The 15,925-nt window shown below is 49.1% G+C and overlaps 6 protein-coding genes across 6 annotated transcripts; 2 read left to right on the top strand and 4 right to left on the bottom strand.

Moving 5' to 3' along the window:
* Positions 1–1,273: 1,273 nt before the first annotated feature.
* L228DRAFT_235525 (hypothetical protein) lies at positions 1,274–2,602 on the top strand (the record flags this gene model as incomplete). The annotated part of the gene is made up of 1 exon (XM_018330730.1): positions 1,274–2,602. One exon carries the CDS (start codon positions 1,274–1,276, stop codon positions 2,600–2,602), a length of 1,329 nt encoding a protein of 442 aa, XP_018192010.1.
* A 1,034-nt stretch (positions 2,603–3,636) lies between these two features.
* L228DRAFT_254874 (NAD(P)-binding protein) lies at positions 3,637–5,247 on the bottom strand. The gene is made up of 2 exons (XM_018333856.1): positions 4,888–5,247; positions 3,637–4,829 (listed from the first exon to the last, which is right to left on the bottom strand). Exons 1-2 carry the CDS (start codon positions 4,957–4,959, stop codon positions 3,885–3,887), a joined length of 1,017 nt encoding a protein of 338 aa, XP_018192009.1. The 5' UTR covers positions 4,960–5,247; the 3' UTR covers positions 3,637–3,884.
* A 593-nt stretch (positions 5,248–5,840) lies between these two features.
* L228DRAFT_242933 (C6 zinc finger domain protein) lies at positions 5,841–8,078 on the bottom strand. The gene has a single exon (XM_018331564.1). The coding sequence runs from the start codon at positions 7,668–7,670 to the stop codon at positions 5,919–5,921; it is 1,752 nt and encodes a 583-aa protein (XP_018192008.1). The 5' UTR covers positions 7,671–8,078; the 3' UTR covers positions 5,841–5,918.
* Positions 8,079–8,130: 52 nt separating this feature from the next.
* Positions 8,131–10,734, bottom strand: L228DRAFT_257889 (hypothetical protein). The gene is made up of 3 exons (XM_018334025.1): positions 10,519–10,734; positions 10,315–10,445; positions 8,131–10,261 (listed from the first exon to the last, which is right to left on the bottom strand). Exons 1-3 carry the CDS (start codon positions 10,597–10,599, stop codon positions 8,557–8,559), a joined length of 1,917 nt encoding a protein of 638 aa, XP_018192007.1. The 5' UTR covers positions 10,600–10,734; the 3' UTR covers positions 8,131–8,556.
* A 291-nt stretch (positions 10,735–11,025) lies between these two features.
* L228DRAFT_12883 (hypothetical protein) lies at positions 11,026–12,615 on the bottom strand. The gene is made up of 2 exons (XM_018329078.1): positions 12,291–12,615; positions 11,026–12,238 (listed from the first exon to the last, which is right to left on the bottom strand). Exons 1-2 carry the CDS (start codon positions 12,339–12,341, stop codon positions 11,153–11,155), a joined length of 1,137 nt encoding a protein of 378 aa, XP_018192006.1. The 5' UTR covers positions 12,342–12,615; the 3' UTR covers positions 11,026–11,152.
* Positions 12,616–13,380: 765 nt separating this feature from the next.
* Positions 13,381–15,674, top strand: L228DRAFT_242927 (Mob1/phocein). The gene is made up of 5 exons (XM_018331563.1): positions 13,381–13,509; positions 13,980–14,290; positions 14,376–14,490; positions 14,545–14,986; positions 15,058–15,674. The coding sequence occupies exons 1-5, from the start codon at positions 13,487–13,489 to the stop codon at positions 15,202–15,204; spliced, it is 1,038 nt and encodes a 345-aa protein (XP_018192005.1). The 5' UTR covers positions 13,381–13,486; the 3' UTR covers positions 15,205–15,674.
* The last annotated feature ends 251 nt before the right edge of the window (positions 15,675–15,925 follow it).

Genomic DNA, 15,925 nt, shown 5'->3' with positions numbered 1-15,925 from the left:
TCCCCCTTGTCCCACTCGAGTAAAAGATTTCAGGCGCGGGCACGGATCTTCGATCAAAGCATTGTCCGATTATGACGCAACCAAGAAAGTTCATTCTCGCTGTGTTCTTGTAGCACTGGGATAAAGGACAACTTCCACCACTATTAGTGGGTCAACAGGGCCAAAAACCCACCTATCTACCAGTCCCTGGCTCCTTACAATTATCTTGTGACATGGACGCCTTGCACACTCCAGGCCTTTAGCATACTACTGTACGGTACAGAGTACATGCTGCCAAAGTATTAGTAGTGGTTTTAATACTGGAATTCAAACTAATTCTATAAGCCATGTTAATTCAGCTGCATTGTTCTGTTCATGTAGCTTAGCTACTGTTTCTGCTTATAGTTAACTAGCATTTGGTAAATCTGGTCATTGAACCTACTTGGTAGCATCTACTCCGTATGGAGCATTCAAGTAGCATGACTCACGACTCACGAGTATCATCAGAATGCTCTTAGGATGAAGCCCCATTATGCCAGCCCCACTCCCCTAAAGGTTAGTTAATTTGGAAGCGAGCGCCAACGTCTTTGTCTCATCCTCAATGTATTCATACACTTGCCAAGCCTCCAGGAGAAACTCGCTCAGAGCCCGGCAGTCGTGTTTGCCGCATAGGGGCCATTTCATGTCTTAGTTAAACATCTATTGCAAGAGTTTACTATGGTTCAAACTGCAAAAAAACACTGGCATTGACGACTCAATGTCATTAGCGTAATGTCAATGGTCAGACTCTTTCCTGGAAGGCAAGGACATTGTGCACCTATTGGCACACTACACAAGCAGATTCCAACACCATTGTACAGAGTTCTGTATAACGATTTGTGTTCCGCACTAAGCATAGTAAGCCTTCGGGGAGAAAAATTCTAAAATCTATTATTACGTTTTCATTTATCAGTCTAAGTTGCTTGAAAAGCAACCTGGCATGGCTGGTCAGTCAGGGATTCAGGAACGGAAGGGGTGGGCTATCTCTGTCCGAGTTCGACTGTACAGTACTTGAAATATCTGATTCAGTCAAGGGTCACCACCTTGTCTACTTAGTTCAATGGCAACAAGACCAGTACCGTACAGCACTCGAACACCTTTGCAAGACACTTAGGTACTGTGGAGCCTTTTACGTCAGTAGAAATATTATGTCAGTATCAAATGAGATCCCCTGGCTGTGTGCATGCCTTTTGGCTCGTTTCCGTCTCCGATGGTTGCAAGTGAGCTTTGACAAGGTCGCGCTCTCACATTTATCATGTTTTCTCTGCTCAACCCATTCCTGCTCTTGATTGCCGTCACTCAATGCCCCATGGCTACATCTGAGATTATCATGGCATGGACAAAGTCCCCGTCAGCCATTGTTCCAATTGCATACTTGGCTGGCGCGAGTATCATCTTCTATTTTGCCTTCAACGTTTCCCCACCCCTCCGCCTGCTCTGCCTTCCCTTTCTCTGTTTGTTTGCAAGCTGGTCAGTGGCGACCATGCAAAATTTTACCTGGCCAGAAGGGCTGGGCAATCTTTGGGGGCTGTCAATCCTCATATGGATCCCACACGTCCTTTCAGTGTTTTTCATCGAGACCGATACCAGGATGGTCACGACGTCGTTCGACGGCATGTCCATTACTACGCCAAAAAAATGGGACATGATGGCAGCGTACAAGCTGCTGTTCAACACACGCCTCATCAACACACTGCAGCAAGCTCCTGGAATGAAGAGAGCCCGTCGACCCATGACGATGCTCGAGTTCCTGGTCACGCGCCTTTCAAAATTGTTCGTGTACTGGCTCCTCCACACGCAAATTGAACCACTGCTCTACCCAAAATTCTTTCTGCCCTTTTCAGCCGAAGACTTTGCTCCTTCTCGCCAGGTATACTTTCGCCGACTACTGTCATTTAGCCAGACTGCTGGGCCACCAGTCACTCTACGCGAGACACTTCTTCGTGCCACCGTTGTCCTTCACTGGATTTTTTCTGCCGTCTATGAAATCGATAGCGCGCACACCTTCCTTTCCATTCTCTTCGTTGCGGTCTTGCGTGTCGACAAGCCTAGCGAGTGGCCACCGCTCTTTGGGAGCCTGCTTCAAGCATACAACCTGCGCCGCTTCTGGGCCCACTTTTGGCATCGTATCGCGTACCGGCCTTATACCAATGTTGGCAAGCTGGTGTCTCGTCAGATACTGAGTCTCAAGCCTCGATCTGGAGCAGACAATGCTGTGGTCGCTTTTACCGTGTTTTTTGTTTCTGGACTTGTACACTCGCTCATTAGTTGGTGTGCCGGTGACAAGCATTTTTACATGCTCGACACCTTGTTCTTCATCTGTAACTTTGCTGCAGGAGCAGTAGAGGTCTTTGTTTCAAAGCATGCTAGTGTCCTGAAAACAATAGATCAGTATCATTGGTTACAAAATCCTAAAAGACAGGCTACGCTAATGGTATGCAGCAAAGCTGCTGGCTTGGTATGGGTATTTGGTTTCTTCTTTTGGATATTGCCTAAATGGCAGTATCCACGAGTCTACCACCAGCTGCAGTATTTAACAAACTTGAATCGGCTTCGGACAGCCCTCTTTGGAGGAGAGAGGTAGTCTAGGCTTTCCCGCTTTATAGAATATTGTATTTAACTCTTTTAATTGTATATCTCAAAATCAAGATTCAATCTACTGGGCATTAGTTATACGTAGTTTAGTCATTATCTAGTGTTATGCCTCGATCACTCCCTTCGTTCTTAACTTAGTCATCTGAGATCTCTCTATATAACGCTGCTGGAGAGCATCAAGATTACTATATTCTAGATCCCTGCCTTACAAGCAGCAATAACAATATTTTTTGTAATACTTCAAGGTCAGTTATACAATTTATTAAAGACTATATTTATCTTTGTCTATTTTCCTCCAGCGTTTTTCTAGAGCTTATACTCTTGTAATGAATTATCGTAATCCTTATATATTCTTGTATCTTTTGCTATTTTTTATAAACATGTGTTTTAAAAGCCATCTATTCTATATATAATTGACTAATAGTTACATTTAAAAAGAATGTCTAAAAGATCTTACTTTTAAAACTTGCTGGCTTGTACTACTAGATATACATGAAAAATCTCAGCGTTGGTCCCCCTATTGGAAACACGCAACTATAACCTAACAGTGCCATGGCTAACGGGCAAGTGGATTCTTCTTGTGGGGTTTACCAACGTAGACTTGATCACGGAAGCAGTAGGACTTGGTATAACTGTTGAACGGTTTAAAGTTATAGCTTAAAAACGGAGAGGCATAGGCGCTCCCCAATAGTTTGTTGAGGAGGTGCTCGTTAAATATAATAACGAATTTTCACTTTATCAGCTTGAAACTCTCTGCGCAGGACATATTATAGCTATAACCTTCAACTCATAAGCAATTACTATACCTAAGCCATTATCCGCCATTCGTTCGCTCTTCCTCACTTAACGATTCCCGAAAATAAGGACTTTTGGTCAAAGTACGGAGTAGCTCGTATGTTAATATGGTAGTAAGGTGTCCGTTGGTCTGGTCTGGGTGGTCTTTTTGACTATACTCATCTGTGCATAAGTCTGGTATAATTGTGCATATTTTGGGCAAATCACCAGTATTCTCGGCATAATTTTGCTGACTGATTGTTGATGTATTTCCTATATTGGTAATGCTGGTGGTGATCACAGACTGGTGGAGGTGTGTTCAAAAGACCGACCCAAGGTGGTCTGGTCCTACTTTCAAAATTCCCACACCTGGTCCGGGTACGCTACATAAAAGACCAAAGACCACCAGTGTCCACCGGCCCCAACGGACACCCTATTATTATCCAATGTATCTATTAATTCGTCCAAATTTCGTACATGTATGTAGATGCTGTTTTCTAAGACGCCATGCGCTCGACACGGCGCTGCAGCTCCTTGACCATATTTATGCCAACCTTGGTAGCCTCGTCCAGGCTTTCATCCGACAATCCCAGCAGCTCATTCTGGGCCTTTGCCGAGAGGTCTTTCGAATCATCTGGGTAAAATGCCCTTGCGTAGAGCATCTTGCCAAACCCAGCCATGTTGCCTACTTTAACTTGCGCCAGGCCCTCCTCGTATCGCTTCTTGGTGTCCTCGTGGGTAATCGTCCAATCGGCGTCAGTGGTACCGGTGACACGCTTGACGCTCTCAAACATGTCATTTTGGCTGACCACGAAGCTCTTAATGTACACGCCCTTGTTGAGGAACGTCGACAGAGTAAGACTCTTGTCGTTTTCGTCCTCGGGAAGCTCCTTGAGGCTCAGCACCTTGGCCACGGCGCGTCCAACTTGCGATAAGGTCGACGTCGAGTTCTTGGTGTTGCCGTCATCATAGAGCGTCAGGGAACGCTTGTCAAAGTCGAACCCAAAGCGTGCTTCCCCGCCCGCCAAGCTGTAATCGTACCAGAACCCACAGCACACTGTGATCCACTGCATGCCAAGCCTTTCAATCTCGTCTCTCTGGGCCTTGCCCACAGGCCCCAGCATCGTGTCTTGGCCGAGCTTAATGTTGTCAATGTCGCCGCCGTACGCGTTAGGCATGACGTAGGGAATGCCAGCCTTGGCGGCCGCCTGGACGAGCTTGCTGTGAGTATCCCGGGGCGCGGTAGGGGCCATGGTTATGATAAAAAACTGCTGGCCCTTGAGGGCGGCGACAATGGTGGCCTCGTCGTCATAGTCGACTGGCGCGATAACGACGCCGTCGGGGAGTTTGTTACCGCTGTCTTTGCGGGAAAGCGCTGTGACTTTGTGTCTTCCAGTCTTGAGAAGGGCGTTGGTAATGTGCGTTCCAATGGTGCCTCCGGCCTAAGGTTACTAGTTAGTGGTGGTGTTGTGTAAGTGGCGGTCTTGACGGTTGACTTACCCCAACGATGGCGACTCTCTCAATGGTGTTTTTAAAGCCGACGGACTGGCTTTTGGCGTACTTGGACATCATGATTGAAGGAGGTGGTCGTGGTGTTTAAGCTTGTGACCGAGTGTAACCATCTTGCTATCTCTCCTCCGTAGGGAATGTCCATCTCTTTATACATGTCAGGACTCGGTCTCAAATTCTCTATTTTCATGAGCTTTTCTCCATCTCAGCTTTGTCACATCTGATCGGACTCAGAGATCCTCCGACCACGGGATAATTAATCTCCACCTCCTACGGAGTGGAAAGTGTTCTGTCCGCATCATGGCCCCCGACTTAATTGGGCCAGAAACCTCAAATCTGATTCGCCTGGAGATGATAGCGCGCGGGAGCTAAGGAGATGGCCAGCTAAATTAAAGGCGGCGATGACGGGAGGCGGATAAATCCGCGCCTCCTGCGCCGCAGCAGCCGCACCCAAGGGTCTGCTAATACTGTTTTAGGGGGCTTGAGTGCGGCGATAGGCAGATAAGTCCGCAATAGCCGCACATAACGTCGCACAAGACGCTTGGCAGTGATTCTTCACCTACGGACCGACGGAATGAGGGAGCTCCGTGTGCCGAGAGTGTGTATTTAAGTGATATTGGGTTCGATTCCTAATGGCTCTGGTCCAATGGTGGAGTTGGTTATACCGTTTTGTCTCCGAGCATGTTTGCCAACTTCCAGGCTGATAACGATAATAACGATAGAAAATATCGACAAGGAGCAATGTGTGTATATACTCTATGATTGCGCTTCGCCGCGAGGCGCCCATGTCCACGCGCCCTCTATTCAGCACCAGGGCAAACACACGCCGAGGTGTCTAAAAACACAGCACAGGAAACAAGCCAAATGCAAAGAGGATCACTTTTGGATAATTGTATTTATTATCATTAGTACAATGATAAACTTCATTAGATCATACCAGAACACCACGCTATGGTTTGATAATTTACATATTGAACCACCGCTGAGTGGAGTCAATCAACATTCAAACGACCCACGCGCCGCTATAACTGGAGGTCAGGACCGAGCATCGACAAGTATGGCTCGATGAAGAATTGGTCCCAGTCCACCTCCCAATTCATGTCTGGCACAGCGGTGTTGGCCTCGGATGCCGGCTGCGCTGAAAAGAATTGATAGTTCGCCTCGACAGCTTCTAGCTGAGCAAGTTCCTTTCGCTTCTTTGCCATATTAAGGCTGAGTAGATGCCGCGCCATCGACAAAGCCTCACGCGTCAGCGCTGTATCGGCAGACTTGACAAGGTTCTCCAAGCCCTTGAAGGCAGTATCGATGTGGACGGAGGCGGTCGGTGTGTCGATGGCCAACAGGATGCAGGCATACTGGAAGACGCTGCCGATGATGTTCCAGAACAGACGACCCTGGCTCGCTTGCCGCTCGGCCGCTTCCACTGCGGCGTTGCCGCTATCAATGACGAGCTTAATGATATCGTCCGGTATGCGGATCTTGAGCTGATAAAGGCGACGAAAGAAGCAGAACGCGATGTCCGCCTTGGTCACCACCAGGAACGGATGGGTGGTTTGGAACTCATTCAATGCCTTGAGACGCTCAAATAGCTCCTCGCTTGGAGATGGAGACTGCCATTCGAGCTGAAACGGAGAGTTAGGCGATGGGATGATCTGGATGAGTTGCACGAACCGGTCGGCAACGGACCCTGACACCGGGATGATAGACTGGCAAGTCACGGCCCGAAATACTACAGGGGAACGATCGTACTCATAGGACAGCATGTTATGCCCGGCCCACGAGATCCAGAAAATTCTTCTCAGCCGGTCCACATCATGTCCAAGGGCAGCGGCGCCGGCGATGGACGCCATCTTTTTGATGTTCTCCTCCTCGTGCAGCCCTATAGCTTCACAGAGGTGCATTTGGGTGCACGAAGCGATCCAGGCATTGCTGGGCCGGGTCGTGGCCCGTAGGTAAAGCACTCGCATACCCCACGCGACAATGTGGTCGATGTCATGCAAGCGCATGGAGGCCGGATCATCGAGAATGGCTTTGGCGTACTGCACAAGGTCAGACTCCCGCGGGTGTCTATTGGGAGATAGAAATGACCCGAGTGCGGCGACACCAGCGGCCACGGCGGCAAAGGTGACCGCGCTGCTGCCAGAACCACGATAATAATCCCGACACCGCTGAGCGTAGATCCTCGGGTCCATTACGTCGCCGATAGGGCCCAATAACGAGAAATACACACTCGAGAAGATGCCGAGATCTTCCTCCGAGATGAGATTCCCAAGAAAGCAGTGAGCGTTAGATGCCTCCTCGGGGCGAATGCCAAAGTTGTAAGCAAAGGACCGCATCTTAGGAGGGCTATCGGAGCCGAGAGCTATACCCAGGACGTGTGGGAACGCCATGGCCGCTGATGCCCCGGAATATCTAAACTTCTGCTCGTCAAAGATTCCAGGGGATGCGCCGCTCACGACGGCGGGGCTCTTCGTCGACGAGCCGTCGCTTTCGCGAAGGTCTCGCTCTGTTTGAGACCTGTTGCCGGGACTGCGCGCCATGGCGGCCCGGTTCGTCAGACGACCTCCACCGTCGAGGCTGACGCGCTTGGTTAGGGGGAGAACATGTACGCCGTCGCCCGTAGTACCAGAAGTATCATCTTCATCGTACCTGCAGTTGTATCCGTAAGTGGTGCACATGCCACAAGGATACACGGTGTCGCATTTCCGCTTGCGCTGATGGCAGGGTATGCATGCCTTCCTGGCACGCTTGCGCTTGGCGGCTGTCGTTGGCATATTTGGCAAGTGGCTATGAACTTTAAACCCTACTGCTGTGGAAACACAACTGCAATAAAGCTGATCTTCCAGCCCACCATTTCGGGGGTAAGTATTAACGAGAGTAGCGTGCAAGTGATTTTCTGCCGGCTAGCAATTGTGTGCGTATATTGCTAAACATGAGTGATGTATAAACCACCGCTACCGTGTAAAGTGGCACTGAATTAAGGGCTATTATCTTTATTAGGTGGGTTCATATAAGTATCTGGAGGCTGGTGAGCTTTGGTGTAGGAGAGATCATCCTTGGTCTTGCCCAAAGTAGCTCGTACATTGTCTCCTATATGTTGCTCAGATCAATATTAGTCCTAAATAGACAGGCATGCTAATTTGAGAATGATGTTTTTGTGGACGCGGCTCGATCGAACGTGGAGTCAAAATATTGCATGTGTAGAAGGCTTGATTGCTAAAGGACCTATTGGTCCGCCCGCTATACAGCTAGGCTAAAGCGATCACGTGACAAACGCGGTCAATGCACAGCAATGATGAATACAATGAGACAAATGGATAGGAAAGTTGGATAAAGACAAATGAAACGAGATGGAATGATATGAGACAAATAAGTTATAATTTAAGTGTCCATTGGGGCTGGTAGACTCCGGTGGTCTTTTGATGATGCCTCCACCGGTCCGTGATCACCACCAACATTACCCATTTAGGAAGTTTATCAACAATCAGTCGGCAAGATTATGCTGAGAATGCTGGTGATTGCCCAAAATACGTTCACTTATATCAGACTTGTGCATAGATGGGTTTGGTCAAAAGGACCACCCAGACCAGACCAACGGATACCCCAGGTTGATGACTGGAAAGGAGATGAAGATATTACAATAATATGAAAGGTGAAATGCTATGCACCGCTCAAGCTTGCTGCTCGACCTCTCTTTTTTTCATTCTTCGCTTTACCTTCCACGGAATTTCTGCGATACGCGTCGTTCCCAAGACCAGCACCAGCACCACCGGCAGAGATACCTAGCCCGTTCCCATTCGAGTCTGTGGCAGACGACTCAACAACCAAATCTAGCGGCTTTTTGCGTCTGACATGCTGATAAGCCCTGTCCAGTTCGACTTCCACTGCGCATCTCGTTCTAAGCGCGCCAACGGCGGGCCATACACTTCGTTCGCCACGCATGATCCAGTAGTCTATACTTTCCTTTGTTGGGTTTTCTAATAGCTTGAAGAAATCGCTCGGCGTGAGTTCGGGTACAAGAGTCAAGCTAGAAGTGGATGGGATATCTTCGGTGATGAGAAATCGGCGGATGCTAGGGGATAAGAGGTCCATTGAATCCAGCTGTTCCAGGCGATGACGCACTTCAAGCGTCAAGAGGCGTAGTAAAGGCAGAGTCAAGCTGCTGAAAAGCCGGCCTTCTTTGCGAGGATCTGCACGATGTAGGTCCGGCCGTAAGAAAGGGGCAAGGTACGGTCTTGCCTGAGACACAACAAAGTGGTTGACGTTGAAGAGCTCGGCGACGCGGGTCAAAGGAGAGTCTCGATCCCGGTACGTGGTGTGAGTCCAAGACCGAAATGTAGCTTCTTGCGCGGACGCCCAGGGAACAATGGCGCCGGTTTCGTCTTTGCATTTCAGTACAACCGGGGAGTATAATGTAGAAGATGAAGCGTTAGAGGCAAGGGCCGCAGACCAAATGAGTACATTCGGCGCGGTTAGATAATTGAGAAGGTTCGGCACGCCGCCACGTCCGTCTGTTGAGACTGTGATGTTGAGAACGCGTTTGGTGCGCGCATAGGCCTCTTCAAATGTCAGGTCGCCCACGTTGTCGCGCACGCATGCTTCCAAGACGTTGATATCGAGAAAGTACCCGTCCCGGATAAACCGCTTGATACGCCGCATCAAGGTCGCATACCACCCGCTTTCCTGAGCCTCGTCATCTGTTGGTGATGGTGGTGATGCTTCACTGCCATTTCTCTTGTCGTTATCATCGCTATTCACATCGGACTTTTCGGATTTGGGTCCGTTGCTGGGGCTACTTGTGCTGTTACTCCGGCCAGAAGATCGACGCCCCGCAAATGCAGTCAAGTTTATGGCATCGCTGCTTAAGAACCCGAGGAGCTCATCCTCGGTATGAATGCCAACAAGGGCGGCAATCAGGGCTCCGGTCGCTGTCCCAACGATGATGCGCGGAAGCAAGCCTCGGAGATGGAGAGCCTTGACGACTCCGAGATGGCATAGGCCGAAGATAGCACCACCCTGAAGAACCAAGGCGGATCGTCCGAATGCTTGACGGGTATCGTGCAAAAGATCAAGCTTCGCTTGACTGGTCAAGCCCCCTTCATGGCCGGACGAGGTGGGAAGTGCTGTAACGTATTCGATTGCCAGAGCGACTTGGGTTATGTAGTCTTCAATAAGCAGTTTCGTGCCTGCATATGCGCGGTTGAATAGTCGGGGCGCAGAAATATTTCCCAGGTTGCGCACAAGGCCTGAACGCAACAAATTTACTAACGATGGGATATCGTCATCTTCTCTGGCCTCGATGATGGCCTGAAGACGCTGGTATATGAGACGGTAGTCGTAGTACTTGCTTGTAGGGTTTTGACGCCTTTTTATTCAGCTCTAGCTCAGTAGCAACACGCCAGGTTCATGACAGCCTACCAAAGGTCATTTCCAAGCAATTCGTCTAATTGATATGCTGCCCCTTCCCATTCTTCATAAACTCGTGCGTCAGCTAGAACTTCTAGCAGCGCATCTCGAGGTCTTTTGGCACGCCACCAAAACACCAATTTCTGGTAACGAAAACAAGTTAGAAAACAGAAACGGCACATATTCTCCATACATTTCAAAGGTTGGATGACTTACCAATCGCCAAAATACAGCTACTTCAACAAAGAGCGCCCAGAGAGATGCGAGCAGATGGAAAGGGTTGTACCGGTCCAACATGTCGTTGGCGTGACCAAAGACCTGCACATTCCGGGAAAGAAGTTCGCGTATGAAACAGAAAAAGTCAAGACATATTGTGAGCTTTGACTATCAATTGTTGGATAATAACATTGTTATGGTGGGCAATTGTGGGGAATCCTTGTCGATCCTAGGTCCCGTCCCATATCATGGAGCTTCAATATGGGGCTACTCCGCTTTCACATGTCACCTGTCCAAACGGTTCACTGTATGCCGATCCTGGTCAAACCAGGAATAACCCACATCGTTACCCGGAAAGAACTCTTGCACAACAGAACCTAATAATGAGAGAGGGCCAGTTGAGGATGATAAACATTTCCGAACAAGGCTTATTGAGATCTATTTATTCAAGAATCCATATTTGATGACTTAGATTATGTTATACTTTTAGCTCATGAAGACGGACGAACAGATCCGCACCACCCTAATCCCATGATGAGCCCAGACCAACCCACGTTCGCAGAGTGAAAAGATCAAAGGAAAAAAAAGAGTAGAAATATTGGTAGAAAAGGTCAGCCATGTGAAAATACACGCATCACTCTTCCTCATCATCTTCAATGACACGTCTTCTTTTGCCTCTGGACACAACTCCGCCCTCCTCACCTCCCTCATCCTCGTCTTCCGGTTCGGGCTCTCTTCCCCGCTTTGGGCTCTCTCGTCGCTCAACAATGCCGTCGTCAATGTCTTCTTCACTCTCTTCTGGTACCTCTTCCTCTTCGTCGCTACCGACCAAGAAGCCATCATCTTCGTCGTATTCATCCTCTCTAGTTCTGCCTCGGAGATACCCACCGTCTTCCTCATCGCTATGGCCAGCTCTTGAGGGCCGAGGCCGCGCTCTGGCACCTTTGGTTGTCGTGAAGCCCTCATCGTCCTCGAGTCCTCCAACTGTAAGGCCACCCATGCCGCCCGTCCTGAGCCCACTCCGACCCAGTGTACGATTAACGCGGTCTCTTTCACGCGCTTCTTGCTGGTCGCGCCGGCGCTGTGCACGAATCTTTTCTCTTTCGGCGACCTCGGCCTTCTTCTTGGCGAGCTCAGGATCTTCCGTGATCTCAATCACATTGATACCGCCTTCAGCTCCCGGCTTATTCCCGCGAACTGCTTTCGAAAGGGATTCTTGTAGACGTTCCAGAGCTTCGTCATTTACAGTAGATGACGGGAGAATGGTAAGAGATGTCGTAATATGGTGCGTCGCGCGGAGAACGGCGGAAAATTCGTGAGGAGAGACGAGATATGTATACGAGTCCTGCTGAGGATTGTATCGCTCCGCATCTTTGGATGTCCGGTTATTCCCGATGCTAGTAGGCGTTGGTTTGATTGGATTGTGTTGGGGCGGAGCAAGGCCTTTAGCCGGAAGTTCATATTGTTCCAGCGGATTAGACGCAAGTTGAAGGGTCAAAGATCCATCCGACCAGCGGAGGATTCGGGCGTTGGATTGCAGTTGCGACGGGTCCTTGGGAGATTGGCGCCAGCGCAAAGTACTCAGAGCAGTACCAAAAGGAGAGAATGACGAGGACGGCGGTCCAGTTGAGTGATGGTTCGTCGCAGGAGGTTGGAAAGTCTTATGGTGAAATGCTCGAGGCTCAACCGCCAGAAATGATGGCATCTTAAGAAGATATAACTGTATTACTGTTAGAAAATGCAGAATCAATGCCGAGGGTAAGAATTCTGACCTCGTTATCGCTCGGCTGTGGTTCAGCATGGCGACCCAGCTGGACATCCATGACGTTTTGTTCTTGCTCCTGCGGAAGACCTCCCTCATCACCTTCTCGAAATCGATCATATCTTCCTTCATCATCACCTGAATCTAGTTCCTCATCGTCGAGTTGTCGAGGTTTCGTCCTACATGCTCGTCAGCAAATATCAACTATATCGACAGGGAACTATATCAATTACTCTGCTTCCTCGTCTTCATCACCAGACCCAAAAAGACCCGCATCATCGTCCTCATCGTCAAGAAAATCGTCGCCATTCCGGCTTGCTTTATCGGTCTCATCCTGTCTCTCAACAACACCATTGGGACTGTCCTTGAATTCGGCCTCCCCATCGCGGAGACCTGGAGAAGGAGCAACATCATGCTCCGAGGAGGTTCCTCGGTTCACAACATCTTCGTCTGATTCCATTTGTAGTGTCAATCGAGCTCAAAGTGAAGCACGAAATTAATCTGTATGCAGAAGATTGACCGTTGTAATTGAGGAAGAGAGCTTCGAGTTTTCAATCGTTTTTGACAAATTTTTAACAGATTTTTGACAAATGTTTGATAAGCAACAATCTATGAGGCGCGGAGGAGAGATATCCAAATCCGATGCGCTATGGTAGCTCTCTCTTGCTGCTCGAGAAGATGGCGATGATGATGATGCTGGTGATTATTGTCGCGTCTCTCTCTCTCTCGGGCCAATGAGCGGCAATTTCCGTCGCTCTTCACCAGGCCCAACCATTGGCAATGGACTGCCAGAGGTAATGGTACCCCATTATACTCATAACCAAGCGAGATGTCAAAGTAGTGATACTTTAGTTCGTTCCTGAGACTCAGGAGTCCCTGAGAAATGGTCTGTGCACGTGTTTCGCCAATCACAGGTGGCGGATGGACGACGTTCAAGAGTCTCGGGGACGGGGGGGAATTCACCTTGTCGACAGTCAGCTCAACCCTGAACGCGAATATCCTGATCATCTTCATCCAGAGCCCTTGAATTCCTTTTGTCACACTCTGCGTTTCACAGTCGACGTTTCACATACCACAATTGCTGCACTTCGCCCGCGGGTACGGACGTGAGGATCCTTTCACTTCGACCAGAATAGGATATCCTATTTCCACTGTCTTCTTCTCCCGCGGTCGAGGTGCTCGTGTGTCCGACGAGAACTCATCAAGATGGCTTCCTTCTTTTCCAGTGTGTGAGTATTCCGATTTGTTTTTTTGACACGTTGGGAGACTTTGGCAATCATCTGGAACGCTCCTTGTTCATGAGTCGACGTAGGAGACTACACATCTGCGTGCCTGTCATCCTGCTTAGTCTGTTTATCATTTGTTTTCCCTTCTCACTCTCCCTTATTTCTCGTCTCTCGCTCCCCACCTGGCTTGCCCTTCCTGGAATAACGGCATATTGTCAAGAGGACTCCGGACAAGGACCTAGAGTCAACCATAAACTCTGTGACAACATGCTAGACGAAGAGCAACAGAGGGCCACTGAGAGGGGGCAGCTGCAAGAACCGCCATTGCAGTCAGCGGATATGGGCACACCGGGATCTCTATCAACCACAACAGGAACTCCTTATCGTCCTCCCTCCGATGTTCCCTCCGTCTCTGAAATCAATATCACCATTGCGTATGGGAGCCTCACTGCTGACACGGATACGAGTTTTAGTCGTCAGGGCTTCAGTCGCCCTTCAAATAGGAACGGCAACCAGAGAGGCAATGGTGCTCAGACACCTTCCGCTAGCCCGATTTCTGCAAACAGTGCTTCCGCCCAATCGCTGCCTCATTCTCCCTCGCTCAGTTCAAATGTTTCTGTTGACAGCCCGAACGCCAATGCCCATGACGGCCAGGTAGCCGTGAACACCAAGCCGCCATTTTTCTTTCGAGAAGAACATGCCGGCTTTGTAGTCAAGGGGAACTTCATGACTCTGGCCGCAAAACCGCAACATGTTGAGCTTGGTGAATGGCTCGCTCACCACAGTACGTTTTACATTTTCTCAAGGAAGTCTTTTGCCTACTTGAGAAAGCATATCTTTCGAACTCTGTGGATGCTAAATCTTTGCAGTGGTTGAACTTTACCGCATCCTGGTGTGCCAACTCCAGTGTATCCAAGAATTAGATGGTAACACTGGAAACCCTATCTGCAACCCTCGCACTTGCCCTACAATGTCCGCAGCAACGTATGTCGCTCCCAACGCCCTGTAGACTATCAGGAGTTTTAACTTTGTCTTTAGCCACACTTATACCTGGCTGGACCAGAATAAAGCTCCCGTTAAGATCCCTGCCTACCAGTACATTAGCCTCGTGCAAAAGTGGATCTCCGGGAAGCTGCTTGACCCGAACACACTCCCTACGGACCCAAATACCGTCTCGTCTGCGACTCCCTCTGCAGCAACTTATGCCTCTGGTGGGCTCAACACCCCTGGCTCGAATACGCCTATACCAGCAGGACCGACTTCTCTAAACCTTCCCCTTTCGGCGCTTGCTGGACACGACTGGATCGGGAAGGCCAGCAATTTTCCAGAACACTTTTACACGGATTGCAAGAACATTGCGAGACAAATGTTCCGCTGCTACGCGCATCTCTATTGGGGTCACTGGCTTGACCCTTTCTATCACATTGGCCGGACCAAGGATTTGAACTCTTGCTTTGTCCATTTCCTTAATGTTTCCTTGGTACGTTCACCCATTGTTACGCGCTTTTCACGCCTTAGTACAACGAACACTAGCAACTAATGGACTTTTAGCTGTTTGGTCTCTTGACAGAAAAAGATACCGAGCCCATGCAACCTCTGATTGATATCTGGATTGCAAACAAGAGCATCTCGACCGAGAATCTTACAAACTTTCAGCAACGGCAGGCCACGCCCTCGCCTTCTGCGAATGGATCTTAGGCGCATCGAAACTGATATGGTGAAAGAAAATCTGGCGTTGGTCAGGGCGCATATTTTTAACTTTTTTTTGTTTAGCATGGATGACTGGCAGGGCGGCTTCACGGTTTGTCTCAAAGATCTTTGCGTTTCTCTTACGGGGTGAAGGCATTGCAATGTCGTTCGGATTTAGCTTGACAAGTAGCATCATATATTGTGGACTCGCTAGCGAAGTGCAATATTCAATTGATTTGGAGATTCGGTCTCAAAGACTATGTCTGACACATGGGCGAAACCACAGCGTCGAGAAGAACGTTGAGAAGAGTGATTGTGACAGTCACGGGGTGCATGCGAGTGGTACAAACAATTAGGGGCTGGTGATGTGACAATGCGCTGTGGACGGTACTAAATCATGGCATGAGGACTCAATTACCAATTTGAGCGTCCCTTCGAGAGTCAGACTCAATCAATTCTAATCAAGGAATTACACCCGCACCCAAAGTGTCCACATTCTAAATGAAACCCCTCGGGCAAAGACCAGACTGACGGTAAGTTGTCGTGACAACCTAACAGCCACGGCAAGATTTGGGTCCAGCCAACTTTAGCCGACAACGAGGAACGAAGGCTTCACATCGTCGGAGTTGAAGCTTGTTATCATATTTCCTCATTCAGTGAACAAGACGTTGAAGCAGACCAGGGTCTTCGGAAAGGTATGAACCAGGGGCTAAGAGCACAGGAGCTTTGG

Source organism: Xylona heveae, assembly GCF_001619985.1.
Source record: "Xylona heveae TC161 unplaced genomic scaffold L228scaffold_1, whole genome shotgun sequence".
Taxonomy (NCBI): Eukaryota; Fungi; Ascomycota; class Xylonomycetes; order Xylonales; family Xylonaceae; genus Xylona; species Xylona heveae.
This window is presented reverse-complemented; position numbering and strand designations above follow the sequence as displayed.